Source organism: Amblyraja radiata, chromosome 41 (genome assembly GCF_010909765.2).
Source record: "Amblyraja radiata isolate CabotCenter1 chromosome 41, sAmbRad1.1.pri, whole genome shotgun sequence".
NCBI classification, from domain to species: Eukaryota; Metazoa; Chordata; class Chondrichthyes; order Rajiformes; family Rajidae; genus Amblyraja; species Amblyraja radiata.
Genome location: NC_045996.1, coordinates 13749262 through 13771030, shown reverse-complemented (window position 1 = coordinate 13771030; position 21769 = coordinate 13749262). Strand labels below are relative to the sequence as shown.

The window sequence follows — 21769 nt, the reverse complement described above, 5'->3', positions numbered from 1 at the left end:
AGAGGCAGGAAACATGTCCCCGATGTTGGGGGAGTCCAGAACCAGGGGCCACACAGTTTAAGAATAAGGGGTAAGCCATTTAGAACGGAGACGAGGAAACACTTTTTGTCACAGAGAGTTGTGAGTCTGTGGAATTCTCTGCCTCAGAGGACGGTGGAGGCCGGTTTTCTGGATGCTTTCAAGGGAGAGCTAGATAGGGCTCTTAAAAACAGTGGAGTCAGGGGATATGGGGAGAAGGCAGGAACGGGGCACTGATTGGGGATGATCAGCCATGATGACATTGAATGGCGGTGCTGGCTCGAAGGGCTGAGTGGCCTCTACTCCTGCACCTACTGTCTATTGTCTATTGAGAACAAAAGTTGTCTGAACCGGCAACCATGGTGGCAGGGTGGCTTAGAGGTACTGCCTTGTAGCTCTGCTCTTGCAGCGCTGGTGACCCAGGTTCGATCCTGACTACAGGTGCTGTCTGGGCAGAGTTTGCACGTTCTCCCCGTGACAGCATGAGTTTTCTCCAAGATCTTCAGTTTCCACCCACACTACAAAGACCTACAGGTTTGTAGGTTAATTGGCTTGGTCTAAGTGTACATTGTCCGTAGTGTGTGTGGTGTATTGTTTTATGCCCCTGTCCCACTTAGGAAACCTGAACGGAAACCTCTGGAGACTTTGCGCCCCGCCCAAGGTTTCCGTACGGTTCCCGGAGGTTGCAGGCGGTTGCCGGAGGTTGCAGGTAGTGGAAGCAGGAAGGGAGACTGACAAAAACCTCCGGGAACCGCACGGAAACCTTGGGTGGGGCGCAAAGTCTCCAGAGGTTTCCTTTCAGGTTTCCTAAGTGGGACAGGGGCATTAAATGTGTGGGGATCGCTGGTCGGTGAGGACTTGATGGGCCGAAGGGCCTGTTTGCGCGTTGTATCTCTAAACTAAACTAAACTATGCATCGGTTTTTGAGTCACCGGAGATATGGCGTGTCTGGAATTGTTTTCATTGTCTCGTCTATCATTCAGCAGTGCCAACAAACGAGGCCAGGAGCTAAAAACATGAGACTTCAATGTTAAAAATCCTGAATTTGCACTTAATCCTGTGAATGGGAAACTTTTTTTTTGAGGAATTAATAGATCGGAAGAGATAGGAAATCCTACAAGAAGTTAGAGACCAAAACAAAACAGAAATTCAAGGGTTTCATCTCTGGCACAGTAAGGCAGCAACTCTATTATTGAGCCAGTGTATGGCCAATTTTGAAAAACGATACTTCTTCCCACCCTGCCAAAATAAGACTCCCACAGCTATCTAGACTACACTCTTCCGACCCTGCCAAGATATATTGGCAAAAGCATCGAGGATATTTCCTTCACCCATGCAGAACTCACTCACTTCATCAACTTCACTATTCATATCCTTCCTTCACTCAAATTCACTGGGACCATCTCCGACATCTCCCTACCGTTTCTTGATCTCACCGTCTCCATCACAGGAGGTAGACTATCGACTGGCATCGATCATAAACCTACGGATATCGATTATTAACGTAGCTATCAAGCTTAGACACAAAATGCTGGAGTAACTCAGCGGGACAGGCAGCATCTGTGGAGCGAATGAATGGGCGACGTTTCGGGTCGAGACCCTTCTGCAGTCTCGAACCGAAACGTCAGCCATTCCTTCTCTCCAGAGATTCTGCCTCACCTGCTGAGTTACTCCAACATTTTGTGTGTACGTTTAAACCAGCATCTGCAGTTCTTTCTTACACACAGCTATCCAGCTTTATCCGCAGCTATTTAGACTACACTTCTTCCCACCCAGCCAAAAAGGTCTGAAGGGTCACGACCCCAAACGGCACCCATTCCTTCTCTCCAGAGATGTTGCCTGTCCCGCTGAGTTACTCCAGCATTTTGTGTTGATCTTCTTCGAAAAGGTTATTCATGCAATCACTGACATTGGAGGGGCAGTGAACATCTCATAGAAACATAGAAACATAGAAAATAGGTGCAGGAGTAGGCCATTCGGCCCTTCGAGCCTGCACCGCCATTCAATATGATCATGGCTGATCATCCAACTCAGTATCCTGTACCTGCCTTCTCTCCATACCCCCTGATACCTTTAGCCACAAGGGCCACATCTAACTCCCTCCTAAATATAGCCAATGAACTGGCCTCAACTACCTTCTGTGGCAGAGAATTCCAGAGATTCACCACTCTCTGTGTGAAAAATGTTTTTCTCATCTCGGTCCTAAAAGACTTCCCCCTTATCCTTAAACTGTGACCCCTTGTTCTGGACTTCCCCAACATCGGGAACAATCTTCCTGCATCGCCTGTCCAACCCCTTAAGAATTTTGTAAGTTTCTATAAGATCCCCCCCTCAATCTTCTAAATTCTAGCGAGTACAAGCCGAGTCTATCCAGTCTTTCTTCATATGAAAGTCCTGACATCCCAGGAATCAGTCTGGTGAACCTTCTCTGTACTCCCTCTATGGCAAGAATGTCTTTCCTCAGATTTGGAGACCAAAACTGTACACTCACGTGTGGTGAATGGACTATTAGTGAAGTATGAAGTTTCCTGAATTATGCTGCATCTGCACTCATCAGGACTAGGACCGAATATTACATAAGTAACAGCAAATGCTGGTTTACACAGAAAAAAAAGAGAAAGTGCTGGAGGACCTCAGCGGGTCAGGCAGCATCACTGGAGAACATGGATAGGTGATGTTTTATAAACCAGCATCTGCAGTTCCTCCCTGCACATGAAGGTAGACACAAAAAGTCCAACTGTGTCGGCCCAACATTTAGAGAAATATGGGCCAAATGGGGCTAGCATAGATGGGGCATCTTGTTTGGCATGGAGGAATGGGACTGAAGGGCCTATGTCTGTATTTGAAGTCTGAAGAAAGGTCCCGACCCAAAACGACCCAGCCATCCATGTTCTCCAGAGATGCTGCCTGGCCCGATGAGTTATTACGGCCCTTTGTGTCTGTCTTTGGCCCGCTTGTGTCTGGATGGCTCTGTAACAGTTGCAACTGCGGAATAATCTTTCCCAACCGTCGCCTGATGTTAAGAATAGGCTGGGAACGCTCTCTTGATGCCTTGAGTGTGAATGTTTTGACTGCCAATTAAGAAACCACTAGACCTTCAAAGGACGAGCTTTTTCTCGGTATTTTTAGTCGGTATTTGCCTCGGAACTGTGAGGTGCCAGTGGGCAACTATCCATTCGTACCTCAACGGTGGAGAGAGTGCTCCTAAAACTGCACCCCCCCCCCATTCAAATAACCACAAAGTACTTAGGGGCGGCATGGTGGTGCAGCAGTAGACTAGCTTTTAGCTGCCCCACAACGCCAGACACCCGGGTTCGATCCTGACTATGGGTGCTGTCTGTAGGGACTTTGTACGTTCTCCCCGTGACCTGTGTGGGTTTTCTCCGAGTTCTTCGGTCCCGTCCCCCCCCCCCCCCAGTGTAGCGAGACCTAGTGGGATCTGGTGAGCTAGTATAGGCTTGATTGGTATTTTTAGATTTAAAATTTAGAAGAGAGTTACCAAGTGCTCTTAGGGCCAGCCAAATCAAGGGATATGGGGAGAAGGCAGGCACAGGTTACTGATTGTGGATGATCAGCCATGATCACAATGAATGGCGGTGCAGGCTCGAAGGGCCGAATGGCCTCCTCCTATTTTCTGTGATTCCAAAATAAACTAAACTGACCGTAAGTCTCAAAGCGTTAAGGAACTTCTTCTGCAGCACCACCAGTAAAACTGGACGGAGAATTCTGCTCGCATTCTTTGCAGCTGAATCTAGGCCTGTGATTTATAACCAAGCGGACTAGACCAGAGTTAGAAGTAGCTGTTGTTTTGATGGAGTACGACAAGTAAACAGAAAAGCTAAACAAGGTGTCTGAGTATTTCTGTCTGCCCGGCCCATGGCCTTTCGTGCAGTTATGCCGTCAAGCTTCCAACCCAAACAGTGAACGGGTGGATGTAGCTAGACCACTCCTCCCCTCCCACCCAACTGGATGGGACTCCAACAGAAGGTCCTGCAAGCTTAGCTCATCATTTAACATTAAAAGGTCACCCTTAACCACCAAAGCCTTCGGGATTTAGAGTGCCGCAACTGGTAGAGCCACAGCTTCACAGCGCCAGAGACCCTCTACAGTGTACAGTTTTGGTCTCCTAATTTGAGGAAGGACATCCTTGTGATTGAGGCAGTAGGTTCATGAGATTGATCCCTGGGTTGGTGGGACTGTCATATGAGGAAAGATTGAAAAGACTAGGCTTGTATTCACTGGAGTTTAGAAGGATGAGGGGGCATCTTATAGAAACATATAAAATTATAAGATGACTGGACAAGCTAGATGCAGGAAAAATGTTCCCAATGTTGGGCGAGTCCAGAACCAGGGGCCACACAGTCTTAGAATAAAGGGGAGTCCATTTAAGACTGAGGTGAGGAAACACTTTTTCTCACAGAGAGTGGTGAGTCGGTGGAATTCTCTGCCTCAGAGGGCAGTGGAGGCAGGTTCTCTGGATGCTTTCAAGAGAGGGCTAGATAGGGCTCTTAAAAATAGTGGAGTCAGGGGATATGGGGAGAAGGCAGGCATGGGTTATTGATAGGGGACGATCAGCCATGATGCTGGCTCGAAGGGCCGAATGGCCTCCTCCTCCCGCACCTATTTTCAACAAAAAAAAACCTGGCTCCGATCTTGACCTCGGCTACTATCTGCATGGAGTTTGCACGTTCTCCCGTTGAACGCGTGGGTTTCCTCCGGGTGCCCAGGTTTCCTGCCCACATCCCAAAGACGTGTGTGTTTGGAGTTTAACAGAAGGATACAAAGTGATGGAGTAACTCAGCGGGTCAGGCAGCATCTTTGGAGAACACGGACAGGTGTCGTTTCGGATCGGGACCCTTCTTCAGAAGTCCCGAAACATCACCTATCCGTGTTCTCCAGAGATGCTGCCTGACCCGCTGAGTTACTCCATCACTTTGTATCTTTTTTCGTAAACCAGCATCTGCAGTCCATTGGTAGACAAAAATGCTGGAGAAACTCAGCGGGTGAGGCAGCATCTATGGAGCGAAGGAAATAGACAGCGTTTCGGGGGCAAAACTCTTCTTCAGACCCTTGTTTCTACGGGTTTGCAGGTTAATTAGCCACTGTAAATTGCCCCAAGTGTGTAGGGAGTGGATACGAAAGTGGGATAACATAGAACTAGTTTAGAGATACAGCGCGGAAACAGGCCCTTCGGCCCACTGGTTCCGCGCCGACCAGCGATCCCCGCACATTAACACCATCCTACACCCACTAGGGACAACTTGTACATTTACCAAGCCAATTAACCTACAAACCTGCACGCATTTGGAGTGTGGGAGGAAACCGGAGATCTCGGAGAAAACCCACGCAGGTCACGGGGAGAACATGCAAACTCCGTACAGACAGCACCGGTAGTCGGGATCGAACCCGCGTCTCTGTGAGGCAGCAACTCTACCCACTGCGCCACCGTGACCGTGTGTGAATGGGTGATCGATGGTCAGCATGATCTCAGTGGGCCGAAGGGCCTGTTTCAATGCGGTGTAGAAGTAACATGTGGCAATGTCCTGGGAGTTAAAGAAGGACGATAGTTTAGACGGGGAACAAAATATTTAGTAAAGCTTCATCCTTGCATCATATTTAGCTGAATGAGCTCTTGAAACTGTCTACATATTTGGCAACCACTTATGCTAATTTATTGTGGACTTGCAGGCAAATGATTTAAGATCTGTGCACGTTTTTTATTTTGGAGAAACAGGCCCTTCGGCCCATCGAGTCTGTACCGGATCAGCGATCCCCATGCAATCCTACTCACACATGGGACAATTTGCACTTACACCAAGCCAATTGACCTACAAACCTGCAGATCTTTGAAGTGTGGGAGGAAACCGAAGATCTCGGGGAAAACCCACGCAGGTCACGGGGAGAACGTACAGACAGCACCCCTGGTCGGGATCGAACCCGGGTCTCCGGCGCTGCAAGTGCTGTAATGCCCCTGTCCCACTTAGGAAACCTGAACGGAAACCTCTGGAGACTTTGTGCCCCACCCAAGGTTTCCGTGCGGTTCCCGGAGGTTTTTGTCAGTCTCCCTACCTGCTTCCACTACCTGCAACCTCCGGCAACCACCTGCAACCTCCGGGAACCGCACGGAAACCTTGGGTGGGGCTCAAAGTCTCCAGAGGTTTCTGTTCAGGTTTCCTAAGTGGGACAGGGGCATAAGGCAGCAACTCCACTGCTGAGCCACCCTTTAAATGTGGATGTATCTCGATGGGGCAGGTTCAAATCAAGGAGGGTCAGAGAAATCTACAGCGTGGGAAAAGGCCCTTCGGCCCACCTTGCCCATGCCACTGGTTAAGAGAGTCATAGGAACATACAGCACAGAAACAGGCCCTTCAGCCCAACTCGACCATGATAGCACGGAGGTAGAGTTACTGCCTTGCAGCGCCAGAGACCCGGGCTCGATCCCGACTACGGGTGTTTGCCTGTATGGAGTTTGCACGTTCTCCCCGTGACCTGCGTGTGTTTTCTCCGAGATCTTCGGTTTCCTCCCACACCCCAAAGACGTGCAGGTTTGTAGGTTGATTGGTTGGGTGTAAAAGTGCGCATCGGGGTGGTGCTAATGTTCGGGGATCGCTGATCAGCATGGGTTCGGTGGGCCGAAGGGCCTGTTTCATAGAAACATAGAAAATAGGTGCAGGAGTAGGCCATTCGGCCCTTCGAGCCTGCACCACCATTCAATATGATCATGGCTGATCATCCAACTCAGTATCCTGTACCTGCCTTCTCTCCATACCCCCTGATCCCATTAGCCACAAGGGCCACATCTAACTCCCTTTTAAATATAGCCCATGAACTGGCCTCAACTACCTTCTGTGGGAGAGAATTCCACAGATTCACCACCCTTTGAGTGAAAAATGTTTTTCTCATCTCGGTCCTAAAAGACTTCCCCCTAATCCTTAAACTGTGACCCCTTGTTCTGGACTTCCCCAACCTCGGGAACAATCTTCCTGCATCTAACCTGTCCAACCCCTTAAGAATTTTGTAAGTTTCTATAAGACCCCCACCCCTCAATCTTCTAAATTCTAGCGAGTACAAGCCGAGTCTATCCAGTCTTTCTTCATAGAAAGTCCTGCCATCCCAGGAATCAGTCTGGTGAACCTTCTCTGTACTCCCTCTATGGCAAGAATGTCTTTCCTCAGATTAGGAATCTCGGTCCTAAATGACTTCCCCCTTATCCTTAAACTGTGACTCCTTGTTCTGGACTTCCCCAACATCGGGACCAATCTTCCTGCATCTAGCCTGTCCAACCCCTTAAGAATTTTGTAAGTTTCTATAAGACCCCCCCCCCCTCAATCTTCTAAATTCTAGCGAGTACAAGCCGAGTCTATCCAGTCTTTCTTCATAGAAAGTCCTGCCATCCCAGGAATCAGTCTGGTGAACCTTCTCTGTACTCCCTCTATGGCAAGAATGTCTTTCCTCAGATTAGGAGACCAAAACTGTACGCCAATGAACTGGCCTCAACTACTTTCTGTGGCAGAGAATTCCACAGATTCACCACTCTCTGTGTGAAAAATGTTTTTCTCATCTCGGTCCTAAAAGACTTCCCCCTTATCCTTAAACTGTGACCCCTTGTTTCCGTGCCGTATCTCTAAACTGAACTCCAAGCTGCAAGGCAGCTGCAAAAATGCTGGGATTGTTGGTGAGGGAATAGTGCCAGATAGGACACAAGTGCATGCCAATCGCAACGAGTTGCAGCCTGCTATTGGGAAGAGTTCAAACGACCATGCATCTGCTATAAGGGATAATCCTCCTTGCCGTATTGATCAACAGGGTTTTAGTCTCTGAGATGTTCCTTGCATATATATAAACGTCAAGATGGCAGGTGGATGTGTGTGTGTGTGTGGTGAACTCCCATGCAGCGAGGGAAATGGATAAGCAATAATTAGATTACTCCACACGTTCTGGCTGATCTTCACCTGACGCAGCTTAGATGGTGACAGAGTGAAGCCTTTGTTTGCCATTTTGCCCATAATTGTAAAGACAATGTGGTAAAACACAAAGAAGGTACAACTACATCTGCAGCTTGTGAGAACATGTATTCACATAGTGCTTGGTAGACAAAAATGCTGGAGAAACTCAGCGGGTGAGGCAGCATCTATGGAGCGAAGGAATAGGTGACGTTTCGGGTCGAGACCTTTAAGATTTCACCACGACACAGGGCCACATGTGAAAAGAGGATGTCCCAGCATTTACACTATGTGGCTATTTGCAATGCCCACGGCAGAGTTTTTATAAGGTGCTTGGCTGCTTCTTTAACCCTCCCAATAACAGATGGGCCACATTGCTCAATTCTAACTCATTGTTTCCTAAGCCTTGCTTGTTGTGGAACACATTCCATCTCCCTGTCTATCCATCCTCCAATGCTCTGAAGGCTTATAAAAGTCTCAAGACTCAGGCGTTTCCTAACATAATTTCTTGGTTCCCCCTTATACTGTCTTGTTCTCTGGGTTTTCCCTGTTTATTTACACATTGTTTCGTTTTGATGGAAAAGTGGAAGCAAATCTGTGCACTGTTCTCTCATTTGTTACATTAATCGAAGATTTTCCAGTCCTGATGAAGATCTTAAACCTAAAACAATCACTCAGTTTCCCTTTACCAAATGGGGCACAGCGGTAGAGTTGCCATACCTTGCCATACCATGCCGTACAATACCACAAGTGGCCATATTCTTGCCACAGAGGGAGTACAGAGAAGGTTCACCAGACTGATTCCTGGGATGGCAGGACTTTCATATGAAGAAAGACTGGATAGACTCGGCTTGTACTCGCTAGAATTCAGAAGATTGAGGGGGGATCTTATGGAAACGTACAAAATTCTTAAGGGGTTGGACAGGCTAGATGCAGGAAGATTGTTCCCGATGTTGGGGAAGTCCAGAACAAGGGGTCACAGTTTAAGGATAAGAGGGAAATCTTTTAGGACTGAGATGAGAAAAATATTTTTTACACAGAGTGGTGAATCTCTGGAATTCTCTGCCACAGAAGGTAGTTGAGGCCACAGTTCATTGGCTATATTTAAGAGGGAGTTAGATTTGGCCCTTGTGGCTAAAGGGATCAGGGGGTATGGAGAGAAGGCAGGTACAGGATACTGAGTTGGATGATCAGCCATGATCATATTGAATGGCGGTGCAGGCTCGAAGGGCCGAATGGCCTACTCCTGCACCTATTTTCTATGTTTCTATGGCTCTGTGTTAAATGTGAGGAGTGTGAGATTAGATAGAAAGGCTGTAAACTAGATGCCATGCCAGGAATTCCACTGGGTTTGATTATAACCAATTTAGAAGAATCGGCAGAACTTTCAGATTGAAACGCAGTCTGAAGCAGACGGCCAGACTTTTTGATATTCATTTTGATACATTATCCAATCAATGGTCATTTGAAACAATTCCATGCCTGCTTTCCTTGATTGTAACCATTCTTGAAAATAATTGCACGCTGAAGTATGTGCTTACGAGACATGGTGCCAAAGATCCAGACATTCATTGCCGTTCCCTATCATGACCACGCGCCCAAAATTGATCTCACCCCTTTGTCTTGGATTAAAACTTGGATCCTTGCTGGATGGAATTTCCCGACTCTGGGAATGTGACTGGGTCAGAGTTCCCCTTCTTTTAATACATCGGACGTGGATCAAATGGCAACACTGATCCCAACGACAAGTGGCACAGCGGGTAAAGCTGCTCGCTGCCTCGCACCGCACCAGAGACCCAGGTTCAATACAATACAATACCATTTATTTGTCATTTGGACCTCACATGAGGTTCAAACGAAATTTGGTTTCTGCAGCCATACAAGAAAAGAACCAAGACACACACCAACACAATTTACACAAACATCCATCACAGTGATTCTCCGCCTCACTGTGATGGAAGGCAAAGTCTTGTCTCTCCCAAGCTCTCCATTCTTCTCCCGATGTCAAAGTCAAAGCCCCCGGCGGGCACTAGCAAGTCCGCGGCCATTTGAAGCCACGCCGGGCGATGTAAGGCCCTGCTCCTGGTCTTGATGTTGGAGCCCCTGGCGGGCGCTAGCAAGTCCGCGGCCATTTAAAGCCGCGCCGGGCGATGCCAGGCCCCGCTCCTGGTCACTTTCAACCCCGCAATTCAGGCGGGAGAAGTCGCCGTTGCCGGTGCCCCGCAAAGCAGTCTCCCACCGGGGACCCACGAGCTTCCGGTGTCACCATCGGGGCGCAGCCGCGCGCCACCGCAGCTCTCCACGCTCCGAACTCTCCACGCTCCGAAGCCGGCCAGCTCCACGATGGTAGGTCCGCAGCTCCGCAGGCTCCGTGACTTGAGCCCCCGGGTCGTTCCGGTTGGAGGCCGCTCCACGGCGCTAGGCCCCAATGACAACGGAGACCCGACAGGGAAAAGGTCAGGTCCCCCGTACAGGGAAGAGATTTAAAAGTTTCCCCCACCCACCCCCCACACATACACATTTAAAAGCCCACTACAAACTATATCCTCAACGGGACAAAGAAAAAAAAACACAGACAGACTTCAGAGGCCGCTTAGACGTCGGTCGCGCCGCCCACCCAATCCCGATCCCGACCTCGGGTGCTGGCTGTGATGAGTTTGCATGTTCTCCCTGTGACCGAGCCACATTCTCTGTGGAATTCTCTGCCACAGAAGGCGGTGGAGGCCAATTCACTGGATGTATTCAAGAGAGAGTTGGATGTGGCTCTCAGGGCTAACGGAATCAAGGGATATGGGGAGAAGGCAGGAACGGGGTACTGATTCTGGATGATCAGTCATGATCACATTGAATGGCTGTGCGGGCTAGAATGGCCGAATGGCCTCCTCCTGCTTGTATTTTCCATGTTTCTGTGTTTCTTTGCTCTGGTGTTCCTAACATGTCCCAATAACCATATAACCATATAACAACACGGAAAACAGGCCATCTCGGCCCTACAAGTCCGTGCCGAACACGTATTCTCCCCTAGTCCCATCTACATGCGGGTTTGTAAGTTAATTGGCTTCGGTTAAAAAAAACAGTAAATTGTCCCTGTGTTTAGCATAGTGCTTGTGTTTGGGGATCGCTGGTCGGAGCAGACTTGGTGGGCCGAAGGGCCTGTTTCTGTGCTGTATCTCTAAACTAAGCATCCTCGCCACATAGACCAGTACAGCACAGGAACAGGCCCTTCGGCCCACATTGTCTGTGCCGAACATGATGCCAGGATCATCTCTTATCTACACTTTGACAGCCTTCCTCACAGTCCACGACCCCAGCGATATTGATGTCATCTGCAAACCTGCCGACCAACCCATCTCTGTTTATGTTCAGGTCTCTCTCTATTGCTCTTGAGTTTGACATGATTGCATTTATATACAGGATTATCATTGGATAGCATGCAACTCCTGCACCCATTGTCTATTGTTTTCACTGTGGACTCTAGACTTTGGAGATAGAGCACGGAAAAGTCCCTTCAGCTCACGATTCCACGCCGACCAGCGATCCAGACACTATCCTATACACTACAACTTACAATTAACCTACAAACCTGTACGTCTTTGGAGTGTGGGAGGGAACCGGAGCTCCCGGGGAAAACCCACGAGGTCAATAGACAATAGGTGCAGGAGTAGGCCATTCGAACCTTCGAGCCAGCACCGCCATTCAATGTGATCATGGCTGATCATCCCCAATCAGTACCCCGTTCCTGCCTTCTCCCCTTATCCCCTGACTCCAGGACAAGGGGTCACAGTTTAAGGATAAAGGGGAAATCCTTTAGGACCGAGATGAGAAAAACATTTTTCACACGAAGAGTGGTGAGTCTCTGGAACTCTCTGCCACAGAAGGTAGTTGAGGCCACATTTCATTTGCTATATTTAAGAGGGAGTTAGATGTGGCCCTTGTGGCTAAAGGGATCAGGGGGTATGGAGAGATGGCAGGTACAGGATACTGAGTTGGATGATCAGCCATGATCATATTGAATGGCGGTGCAGGCTTGAAGGGCCAAATGGCCTACTCCTGCACCTATTTTCTATGTTTCTATGTTTCTATGAGTTACTCCAGCATTTTGTGTCTACCTTCAGTGTCAACCAGCATCTGCAGTTCCTTCCTCCACCCACCCACCTCGTTCTATGTTTCTAAGACTCCGCTATTTTTAAGAGCGGTCAAAGGGAGAATGTACAAACTCCCTACACACAGCGCCCATAGTCAGGATCGAACCGGGGTCTCTGGCGCTGTGAGGCGGCAACTCTACCTCTGTACCACCGTGACCCACACTTATATCATGTGGCGATAATAAGCCTAAAGCTGAACAGTGGGTCAGAGTCGTGCTGGCCCCAAGAGTAGTGCGCACACACACACACATGCACGGAGGAATTTTAACAAATGCAATGTGTAAACATTCACGAAGACATGGGCGCCAGTCAGTCAGTAACATCATTAGTGCTGCAACAATCTCAAGAGTTCCTGGCAAATATTGAAAATTGAAAGGGAACAAAATAAAAAGAGAAAGGATTTTTATTCGACCCAGATTTTAACAAAATGGTTTGCAGGTGTTTAGCGAAGCATTCTTTCCCTATAATAAAAAAAAAAAGAAGAAAAATAGAGGAATTAAGCTAAAGAACGCCTCAGCAAAGTTCACTCCAAAGTGGGGCGTTTGCTTTGAGTTTAGGGGGAAAGGTTCACCGCTGATAGAGCTGCCAGTGAGGGAATGTTGTGGGGAAGCCGAACTGTTTCAAAAATGCCACAGAGGAGCCAAATTGTATTGCAATCAGTGAAGTATTTGACTTGCGTGCGTTTACTTGGGGGTCGGGAGGAAGGCAGTGATCCATTGAACATTTATCTTTAGGTACACAAAAATGCTGGAGAAACTCAGCGGGTGCAGCAGCATCTATGGAGCGAAGGAAATAGGCAACGTTTCGGGTCGAATAGGAACCGTTTTAGGAAATAGGCAACGTTTCGGGCCGAATAGGAACCGTTTTAGGAAATAGGCAACGTTTCGGGCTGAAACCCTTTCGGGTTTCGGCCCGAAACGTTGCCTATTTCCTTCGCTCCGTAGATGCTGCTGCTCCCGCTGAGTTTCTCCAGCATTTTTGTGTACCTTCGATTTTCTAGCATCTGCAGTTCCTTCTTAAACATTTATCATTGCTGATCCACTAAGCAGTGTGAAAAATAAACATCTTCTAGATGCGCTGGGATGCATAGAAACATAGAAACATAGAAAATAGGTGCAGGAGTAGGCCAAAATGCACAGAATTTGGCCACTTTACCTTGCACCAAACGTTATTCCCATATCATGTATCTGTACACTGCAATGGCCGGTTTGGGCAAGTTGGGCCGAAGGGCCTGTTTCTACATTGTATCACTCTATGAATATTGTTCTATATCTCACTACATCATTTCCGGAGGTTCCCGGAGGTTTTTTGTCAGTCTCCCTACCTGCTTCCACTACCTGCAACCTCCGGCAACCGCACGGAAACCTTGGGTGGGGCACAAAGTCTCCAGAGGTTTCTGTTCAGGTTTCCTAAGTGGGACAGTTCAAGTTCAAGTGAGTTTATTGTCATGTGTCCCTGTATAGGACAATGAAATTCTTGCTTTGCTTCAGCACACAGAACATGGTAGGCATTGACTACAGAACAGATAAGTGTGTCCATATACCATAATATAAATATATACACATATGAATAAATAAAATGTACAAATAACAGATAATGGGTTATTAATAATCAGAGTTTTGTCCGAGCCAGGTTTAATAGCCTGATGGCGGTGGGGAAGTAGCTATTCCTGAACCTGGTTGTTGCAGTCTTCAGGCTCCTGTACCTTCTACCTGAAGGTAGCGGGGAGATGAGTGTGTGGCCAGGATGGTGTGGGTCCTTGATGATGCTGCCAGCCTTTTTGAGGCAGCGACTGCGATAAATCCCCTCGATGGAAGGAAGGTCAGAGCCGATGATGGACTGGGCAGTGTTTACTACTTTTTGTAGTCTTTTCCGGAGGCATTACTCTGGCTTTTTGTGTCTAACCTTCAGACTACATGGTATTCAGGTTGCCTGGAGTAAAAGCTGCCTGAACCAGCTGAGGGGCTCCTGCATAAACATTCCCTAGCTTGTCTCGCTGAGGGAGAGCTGGGACCAGAGCAAACACTGAGTGCTAATTTATTGCAGTGAATTATAGCTTTTAATTTCAGAGGCTGTGAATCATCGCACCGTGTGAGTGGAGACTGCCCGGGCGGCCCCTGGGAGTGAGTGTTTGGCTGAACAAGGCAGGCAGTATTTCAGGAATGGAGGAGGAGAAACAGCTTCAGCCAGCTTATAAATCCATCCTTCCTGACACAGTGCCCTCACACCTGTAGGCAGTGGGCTGTAGTGTGCAGGAAGGAACAGCAGATGCTGGTTTAAACCGAAGATAAACACAAAAATCTGGAGCAACTCAGTGGGACAGGCAGCATCTCCGGGGAGAAGGCGGCATCTCACGGCAGTCTGAAGAAGGGTTTTGGCCCGAAACGTTGCCCATTTCCTTCGCTCCATAGATGCTGCCGCACCCGCTGAGTTTCTCCAGCAATTTTGTCTACCTTCATTTTACCAGCATCTGCAGTTCCTTCTTGAACATAGACAATAGATAATAGGTGCAGGAAGAGGCCATTCGGCCCTTCGAGCCAGCACCGCCATTCAATCTGATCATGGCTGATCATCCCCAATCAGTACCCAATTCCTGCCTTCTCCCCATATCCCCTGACTCCGCTATCTTTAAGAGCCCTATCTAGCTCTCTCTTGAAAGTATCCAGAGAACCTGCCTCCACCGCCCTCTGAGGCAGAGAATTCCACAGACTCACAACGCTCTGAAGAAGGGTATCTTAAACTAAAACTAAAACTGAAGGGTCTCGACCCGAAACGTCCCCCGTTCCTTCTCTCCAGAGATGCTGCCTGTCCCGCTGAGTTACACCAGCTTTTTGTGTCTATCTTCGGTAGTGGGCTGTTATTCTCTCAGCTCTCCTCTGTACTGAGGGGTTAAAAACACCTTTAAACCTTTTAAGTCTTAAACCACCTTTTACTCTCCTCAATGATGGATTAATTGAAAGACACAACATGGAAACAGGCCCTTCGTTAGTTTAGTTTATTGTCACGTGTACCGAGGTACAGTGAGAAGCTTTTTGTTGCGTGCTATCCAGTCAGCGGAAAGACAACACATGATTACAAGCAATCCATTTACAGTGTACAGATACATGATAAGGGAATAACGTTCAGTGCAAGGTAAAGCCAGCAAGGATAGTCCGATATTCACCAAAGAGGTCTACCAAGTCCACACGGGCCATCGATCACCTGTTAACACGAGTCGTAGAGTCACGCAGCATGGAAACAGGCCCTTCAGCCTCACAAGTTGGAACCAACCGGCCTGTTTCTATGCCACAAGACTCTATGACCCTCATAACTCAGCGGGTCAGGCAGCATCTCTGGAGAACATGGATGGGCGATGTTACGGGTACACCATAACATGAGATACTTCTTGATTTGCCCAACTGTAAACTGATCAGAACAGGGCAAAGGGGTTAATTAAGAGGTGGGGGGAGAATAGGGTATAAAAGAGAGCTTGCGGAGAATATAAAAAACTGATTGTCACAGTCTCATGCAAGTATGAAGGGCTGAATGGTCTACTCCTGCATGGATTAGGCCACTCGGTCCAACTTGCCCACACCGGCCCAACTTGCCCACACCGGCCAACATGTCCCAGCTACACTAGTCCCACCTGCCCATGTTTGGTCCATATCCCTCCAAACCTGTCCTATCCATGTACCTGAGGTACACAAAATTGCTGGGGAAACTCAGCGGGTGCAGCAGCATCTATGGAGTGAAGGAAATAGGCGACGTTTCGGGCCGAAACCCTTCTTCAGACTGATGGGGGGTGGGGGGGGGGGAGAAGGAAGGAAAAGGGGAGGAGGAGGAGGAGCCCGAGGGCGGGCGGATGGGAGGGTGGGAGGAGACAGCTAGAGGGTTAAGGAAGGGGAGGAGACAGCAAGGGCTAGCAAAATTGGGAGAATTCAATGTTAATGCCATCCGGACGTAAGGTCCCCAGACTGAATATGAGGTGCTGTTCCTCCAATTTCCGCTGTTGCTCACTCTGGCAATGGAGGAGACCCAGGACAGAGAGGTCGGATTGGGAATGGGAGGGGGAGTTGAAGTGCTGAGCCACCGGGAGGTCAGGTAGGTTATTGCGGACTGAGCGGAGGTGTTCGGCGAAACGATCGCCCAACCTACGCTTAGTCTCCCCGATGTAAATCAGCTGACATCTAGAGCAGCGGATGCAGTAGATGAGGTTGGAGGAGATACAGGTGAACCTTTGTCGCACCTGGAATGACTGCTTGGGTCCTTGAATGGAGTCGAGGGGGGAGGTGAAGGGACAGGTGTTGCATTTCTTGCGGTTGCAACGGAAAGTGCCCGGGGAGGGGATGGTGCGGGAGGGAAGGGAAGAGACTCGTGTGATCCCCCCTATCCATCTACCTGTCTAACTGTTTCTTCAATGTTAGAAATGTACATGTGTCTGAGGTCATGGGGAGAAGGCAGGAGAATGGGTTTAGGCGGGAGAGATAGATCAGCCATGATTGGATGGCAGAGTAGACTTGATGGGCCGAATGGCCTAATTCTACTCCTATCGCTTATGACCTTATGTTGGGATAGTCCCAGCCTCAACTACTTCCTCCGGCAGCTCGTTCCATACACCCACCACCCTCTGTGTGGAAATGTTACCCCTCAGATTCCTACTAAATCTGGCGTGCATTTATTGCACAAATCTACGCTCCACATTGGTAATCGAAGCATAAATCTCCGTTTGATTTAAGCAGAACCTCGTCAGATTTACAAGCCCTGTGTCACCTTCAGCCACCAGAGGAAGGTTTCCCTTTAACAAACTAATACTTTCTCTTTCCCTCTCACCTCCCAGTGGACAGTTCAGTGCAATAATGAAATTTAGCATTTGGCATCGTCTCAGACCAAACAAGTCCCTGGTAGGCTAAGTGTTTGCTCCATCGTTCAAAATAACTCTGCAATAAATGGTAATATACTGGAATCCTAATAAAGTCGTAGCAGGTTTGCCAAAAAATGTCAGGTTTCAGCGGTGAATTCCATAAACCAGCTTTTTAAACTGCCAGCATGCAGCAGAGAACATTCAATCATTCATTCAGTCAGTCAGCCGAAAGAAAAACAGGAAATTCTCATCTTAAAATATATTTATTGCACATAACTTATTACAAATCTCAAACGTGGTGCTGCCTTCTGGGGACTTTGACAATGATCTCACTGTATGTAGTCTGGGGGTAAGTTTAAAAAACGATTAAAGCCTCATTCTCTGGGTTTTACAGCAGTCCGCACTTAGACAGACACAGAGTGCTCCAAATAGTGGCTGGGCTGAGCTGACCTCCCAAGAGAGCTTTGGTGGGAGGCGAAATGCATTTGCAAAGAGGTAGATCTTCAGAAAAGCTTTTGAAATCAAGTAGAGACACAGCAGGGAGAAGTGGCTTTTCGATATATTGTTTTTACGCATTGAACGTGAATCGAAAGGGCTTTGGTCTGCCAGAATTATAAGCAGCAAGTGTTTCGTTTCATTTAGTTTAGAGATACAGCGTGGAAACAGGCCCTTTGGCCCACCGAGTCCGCACCGACCAGCGATCCCCGCACATTAACACTACCCTACACACACTATGGACAATTTAGTGAAGAAGGGTTTCGGCCCGAAACGTTGCCTATTTCCTTCGCTCCATAGATGCTGCTGCACCCGCTGAGTTTCTCCAGCACTTTTGTCTACCTACACATACACCAAGCCGATTAACCAACATAATAGCACATTCATAGCAAAAGGATTTGAATATAGGAGCAGGGAGGTTCTACTGCAGTTGTACAGGGTCTTGGTGAGACCACACCTGGAGTATTGTGTACAGTTTTGCTCTCCTGATCTGAGGAAAGACATTCTTGCCAGAGGGAGTACAGAGAAGGTTCACCAGACTGATTCCTGGGATGTCAGGACTTTCATATGAAGAAAGACTGGATAGACTCGGTTTGTACTCGCTAGAATTTAGAAGATTGAGGGGGGATCTTATAGAAACTTACAAAATTCTTAAGGGGTTGGACAGGCTAGATGCAGGAAGATTGTTCCCGATGTTGGGGAAGTCCAGAACAAGGGGTCACAGTTTAAGGATAAGGGGGAAATCTTTTAGGACCGAGATGAGGAAAAAAATTTTCACACAGAGAGTGGTGAATCTGTGGAATTCTCTCCCGCAGAAGGTAGTTGAGGCCAGTTCATTGGCTATATTTAAGAGGGAGTTAGATGTGGCCCTTGTGGCTAAAGGGATCAGGGGGTATGGAGAGAAGGCAGGTACAGGATACTGAGTTGGATGATCAGCCATGATCATATTGAATGGCGGTGCAGGCTCGAAGGGCCGAATGGCCTCCTCCTGCACCTATTTTCTATGTTTCTATGTTTCTATAATAGACAATAGACAATAGGTGCAGGAGTAGGCCATTTGGCCCTTCCAGCCAGCAGCACCATTCAATGTGATCATGGCTGATCATCCACAATCAGTACCCCGTTCCTGCCTTCTCCCCATTATCTCCTGACTCCGCTATTTTTAAGAGCCCTATCTAGCTCTCTCTTGAAAGCATCCAGAGAACCGGCCTCCACCGCCCTCTGGGGCAGAGAATTCCACAGACTCACCACTCTCTGTGAGAAAAAATGTTACCTCGTCTCCGTTCTAAATGGCTTACTCCTTATTCTTAAACTGTGTGTGGCCCCTGGTTCTGGACTCCCCCTGTACGAATCTGTACGTCTTTGGAGTGTGGGAGGAAACCGAAGATCTTGGAGAAAACCCATTGGGGAATATCGTACAAATTCCGTGCAGACAGCACCAGTAGTCGGGATCGAACCCGGGTCCCCGGCGCTGCAAGCGCTGTAAGGCAGCAACTCTACCGCTGCGCCACGGTGACCACCCTCTGATGTTATTGGGGAAATATCTGTGGGGGGGGGGGAACCTCATAGAAACTTACCATATAGTTAAAGGCTTGGATAGAGTGGATGTGGAGAGGATGTTTCCACTAGTGGGAGAGTCTAGGACCAGAGGTCACAGCCTCAGAATAAAAGGACGTTCCTTTAGGAAGGAGATGAGGAGAAGGAATTTCTTTAGTCAGAGGGTGGTGGATCTGGTGAATTAATTGCCCGTGGAACTCCCTCCTCCCATAATCACACCCCTCCCCTCCTTCCTAAAGGCATTGACACGTTGGAGCAGGGAATGCGAGGATTTGAATCCATGTACTCCTTCACTTCATTGTCACAGAAGGCCGTGGAGGCCAAGTCGCTGGATATTTTTAAGGCTGAGATGGGCAGATTTTTGATTAGTACGGGTGTCAGGGGCTATGGGGAGAAGGCAGGAGAATGGGGTTGAGAGGGAGAGATAGATTAGCCATGATTGAATGGCGGAGTAGACTTGATGGGCCCATCTATCCCACCCTCTCGGGGTACAAGCAGTTCCTTCCGATGCAAAAGATGAACTAACATTGCTACTTCAGGCCGGAAGAGGTGGTCTTCTCTTCAGGATAGAGATAGAAACATAGAAAATAGGCGCAGGAATAGGCCATTCGGCCCTTCGAGCCTGCACCGCCATTCAATATGATCGTGGCTGATCATCCAACTCAGTATCCTGTACCTGCCTTCTCTCCATACCCCCTGATCCCTTTAGCCACAAGGGCCACATCTAACTCCCTCTTAAATATAACCAATGAACTGGCCTCAAATACTTTCTGTGGCAGAGAATTCCACAGATTCACCACTCTCTGTATGAATTTTTTTTTCTCATCTCGGTCCTAAAAGACCTCCCCCTTATCCTTAAACTGTGTGACCCCTTGTTCTGGACTTCCCCAACATCGGGAATAATCTTCCTGCATCTAGCCTGTCCAACCCCTTAAGAATTTTGTAAGATTCTATAAGATCCCCCCTCAATCTTCTAAATTCTAGCGAGTACAAGCCGAGTCTATCCAGTCTTTCGTCATATGAAAGTCCTGCCATCCCAGGAATCAGTCTGGTGAACCTTCTCTGTACTCCCTCTATGGCAATTCATTGCCACAGAAGGCCGTGGAGGCCAAGTCGATGGATATTTTTAAGGCTGAGATGGGCAGATTTTTGATTAGTGCGGGTGTCAGGGGTTATGGGGAGAAGGCAGGAGAATGGGGTTGAGAGGGAGAGATAGATCAGCCATGATTGAATGGCGGAGTAGACTTGATGGGCCCATCTATCCCACCCTCTCGGGGTACAAGCCAGCATCTGCAGTACACAAAAATGCTGGAGAAACTCAGCGGGTGCAGCAGCATCTATGGAGCGAAGGAGATAGGCAATGTTTAGGGCTGAACCCCTTCTTCAGACATCTGCAGTCCTTCCTGTGCAAAAGATGAACTAACATTGCTATTTCAGGCCGGATGAGATGGTCTTCCCTCCAAGGTAGAAATGGGAAATACGGCACAGAAAAATAAAATTAATTCGCAATATTTCCTCTATTTATTTTTCAGCAAACAAGCAATGAGTAAAAGCAACTTGGGGGACGCAAGTTGAGCAAACGACCCACAACAAAGCAGCTGGATTGAAGCACTTCAGACGACACACTTCCCCTTTGGCAGATATTTGCACTGTGAATTGTAGAATGATTGTAAAAAGCATTTATAGATTGTAAAACAACCAACGACATGTAACCTAGCCGTGTTGGCTGTTGAATTGTAAAATACTGGTATACTTGAGCCTTTGCAACCCACATAGTTTAGGAACAAATCTAGTTAACATACAATGTATGTGCTTTTGTATTTCTGCTGAAGCTTTAAGTTCGTTGTGTCAGCAACTTTTTTTTTTTTTTTTTTTTGACTTATAGACGAGATTCATAAAAGTCAAGCAGAAGGAATCTGGAATCTGAGGCTAGCTCACGGCAACATCTTGCAATTGTTAGGCATGGTGACTTGTCAATCTGAAATAGGTGTTGATTTACAAAGGTATAAATTCCACAATGTGCCAAGGGCCAAGGTTCAAACCTTGGTCTGGAGTTTCACTGGGATTAGAGCGTTTACTGTTCTGTGTCTGTTCCCAGCCTGGAGGAGATTCTTGGTTTCTTGGTCCTCCAAAATATTCCAAATGGGTGGTGGAGGGAGGACTTAAGCCAGAAAGGGTTATTGGGAAGAAAGAGCTACTTTAAATTTAGTTGCGTCTGGTTGGGTAACTATAGTTGGGTGGAGATTATTCCAAGCTTTCATTGTGCGGGGGAAGAACGAATTGCTGTACACATCTGTCTTTGTAGCTGGGATCACAAATTGGATCGAATGCCCTCGTCTGCTCCTAATTGGTTTGGGTTTGGTCTTGTAATCTATGTCGAGCTGACCATTTAACATTTTGTAAAAATAGGTCAAACGGTGAGCTTCATGTAGATGCAGGAAATGTGAGTGTTACCGGGGTGTGAGGGCAGCCTATACTGTGTAAGGTACACTGCGTTAATTACCCATTCCTTCTCTCCAGAGATGCTGCCTGTCCCGCTGAGTTACTCCAGCTTTTTGTGCCTTATCTACTGTTAGTACACTGTTAAGCCCCTGTCCCACTTAGGAAACCTGAACAGAAACCTCTGGAGACTTTGCGCCCCGCCCAAGGTTTCCGTGCGGTTCCCGGAGGTTTTTGTCAGTCTCCCTACCTGCTTCCACTACCTGCAACCACCTGCAACCTCCGGGAACCGCACGGAAACCTTGGGTGGGGCGCAAAGTCTCCAGTGGTTT

The 21769-nt window shown here is 48.0% G+C and overlaps 1 protein-coding gene across 1 annotated transcript in view; it reads left to right on the top strand.

The window, feature by feature from the left end:
- The window catches only part of LOC116967750 (SPARC-related modular calcium-binding protein 1-like), a 77652-nt gene extending 56514 nt beyond the window's left edge, over positions 1–21138 (top strand). Inside the window, exon 7 of the mRNA XM_033014358.1 lies at positions 20531–21138. Coding sequence (XP_032870249.1) covers positions 20531–20544 — 14 coding nt within the window. The 3' untranslated portion in view covers positions 20545–21138. The remainder of the gene's footprint in view (positions 1–20530) is intronic.
- The last annotated feature ends 631 nt before the right edge of the window (positions 21139–21769 follow it).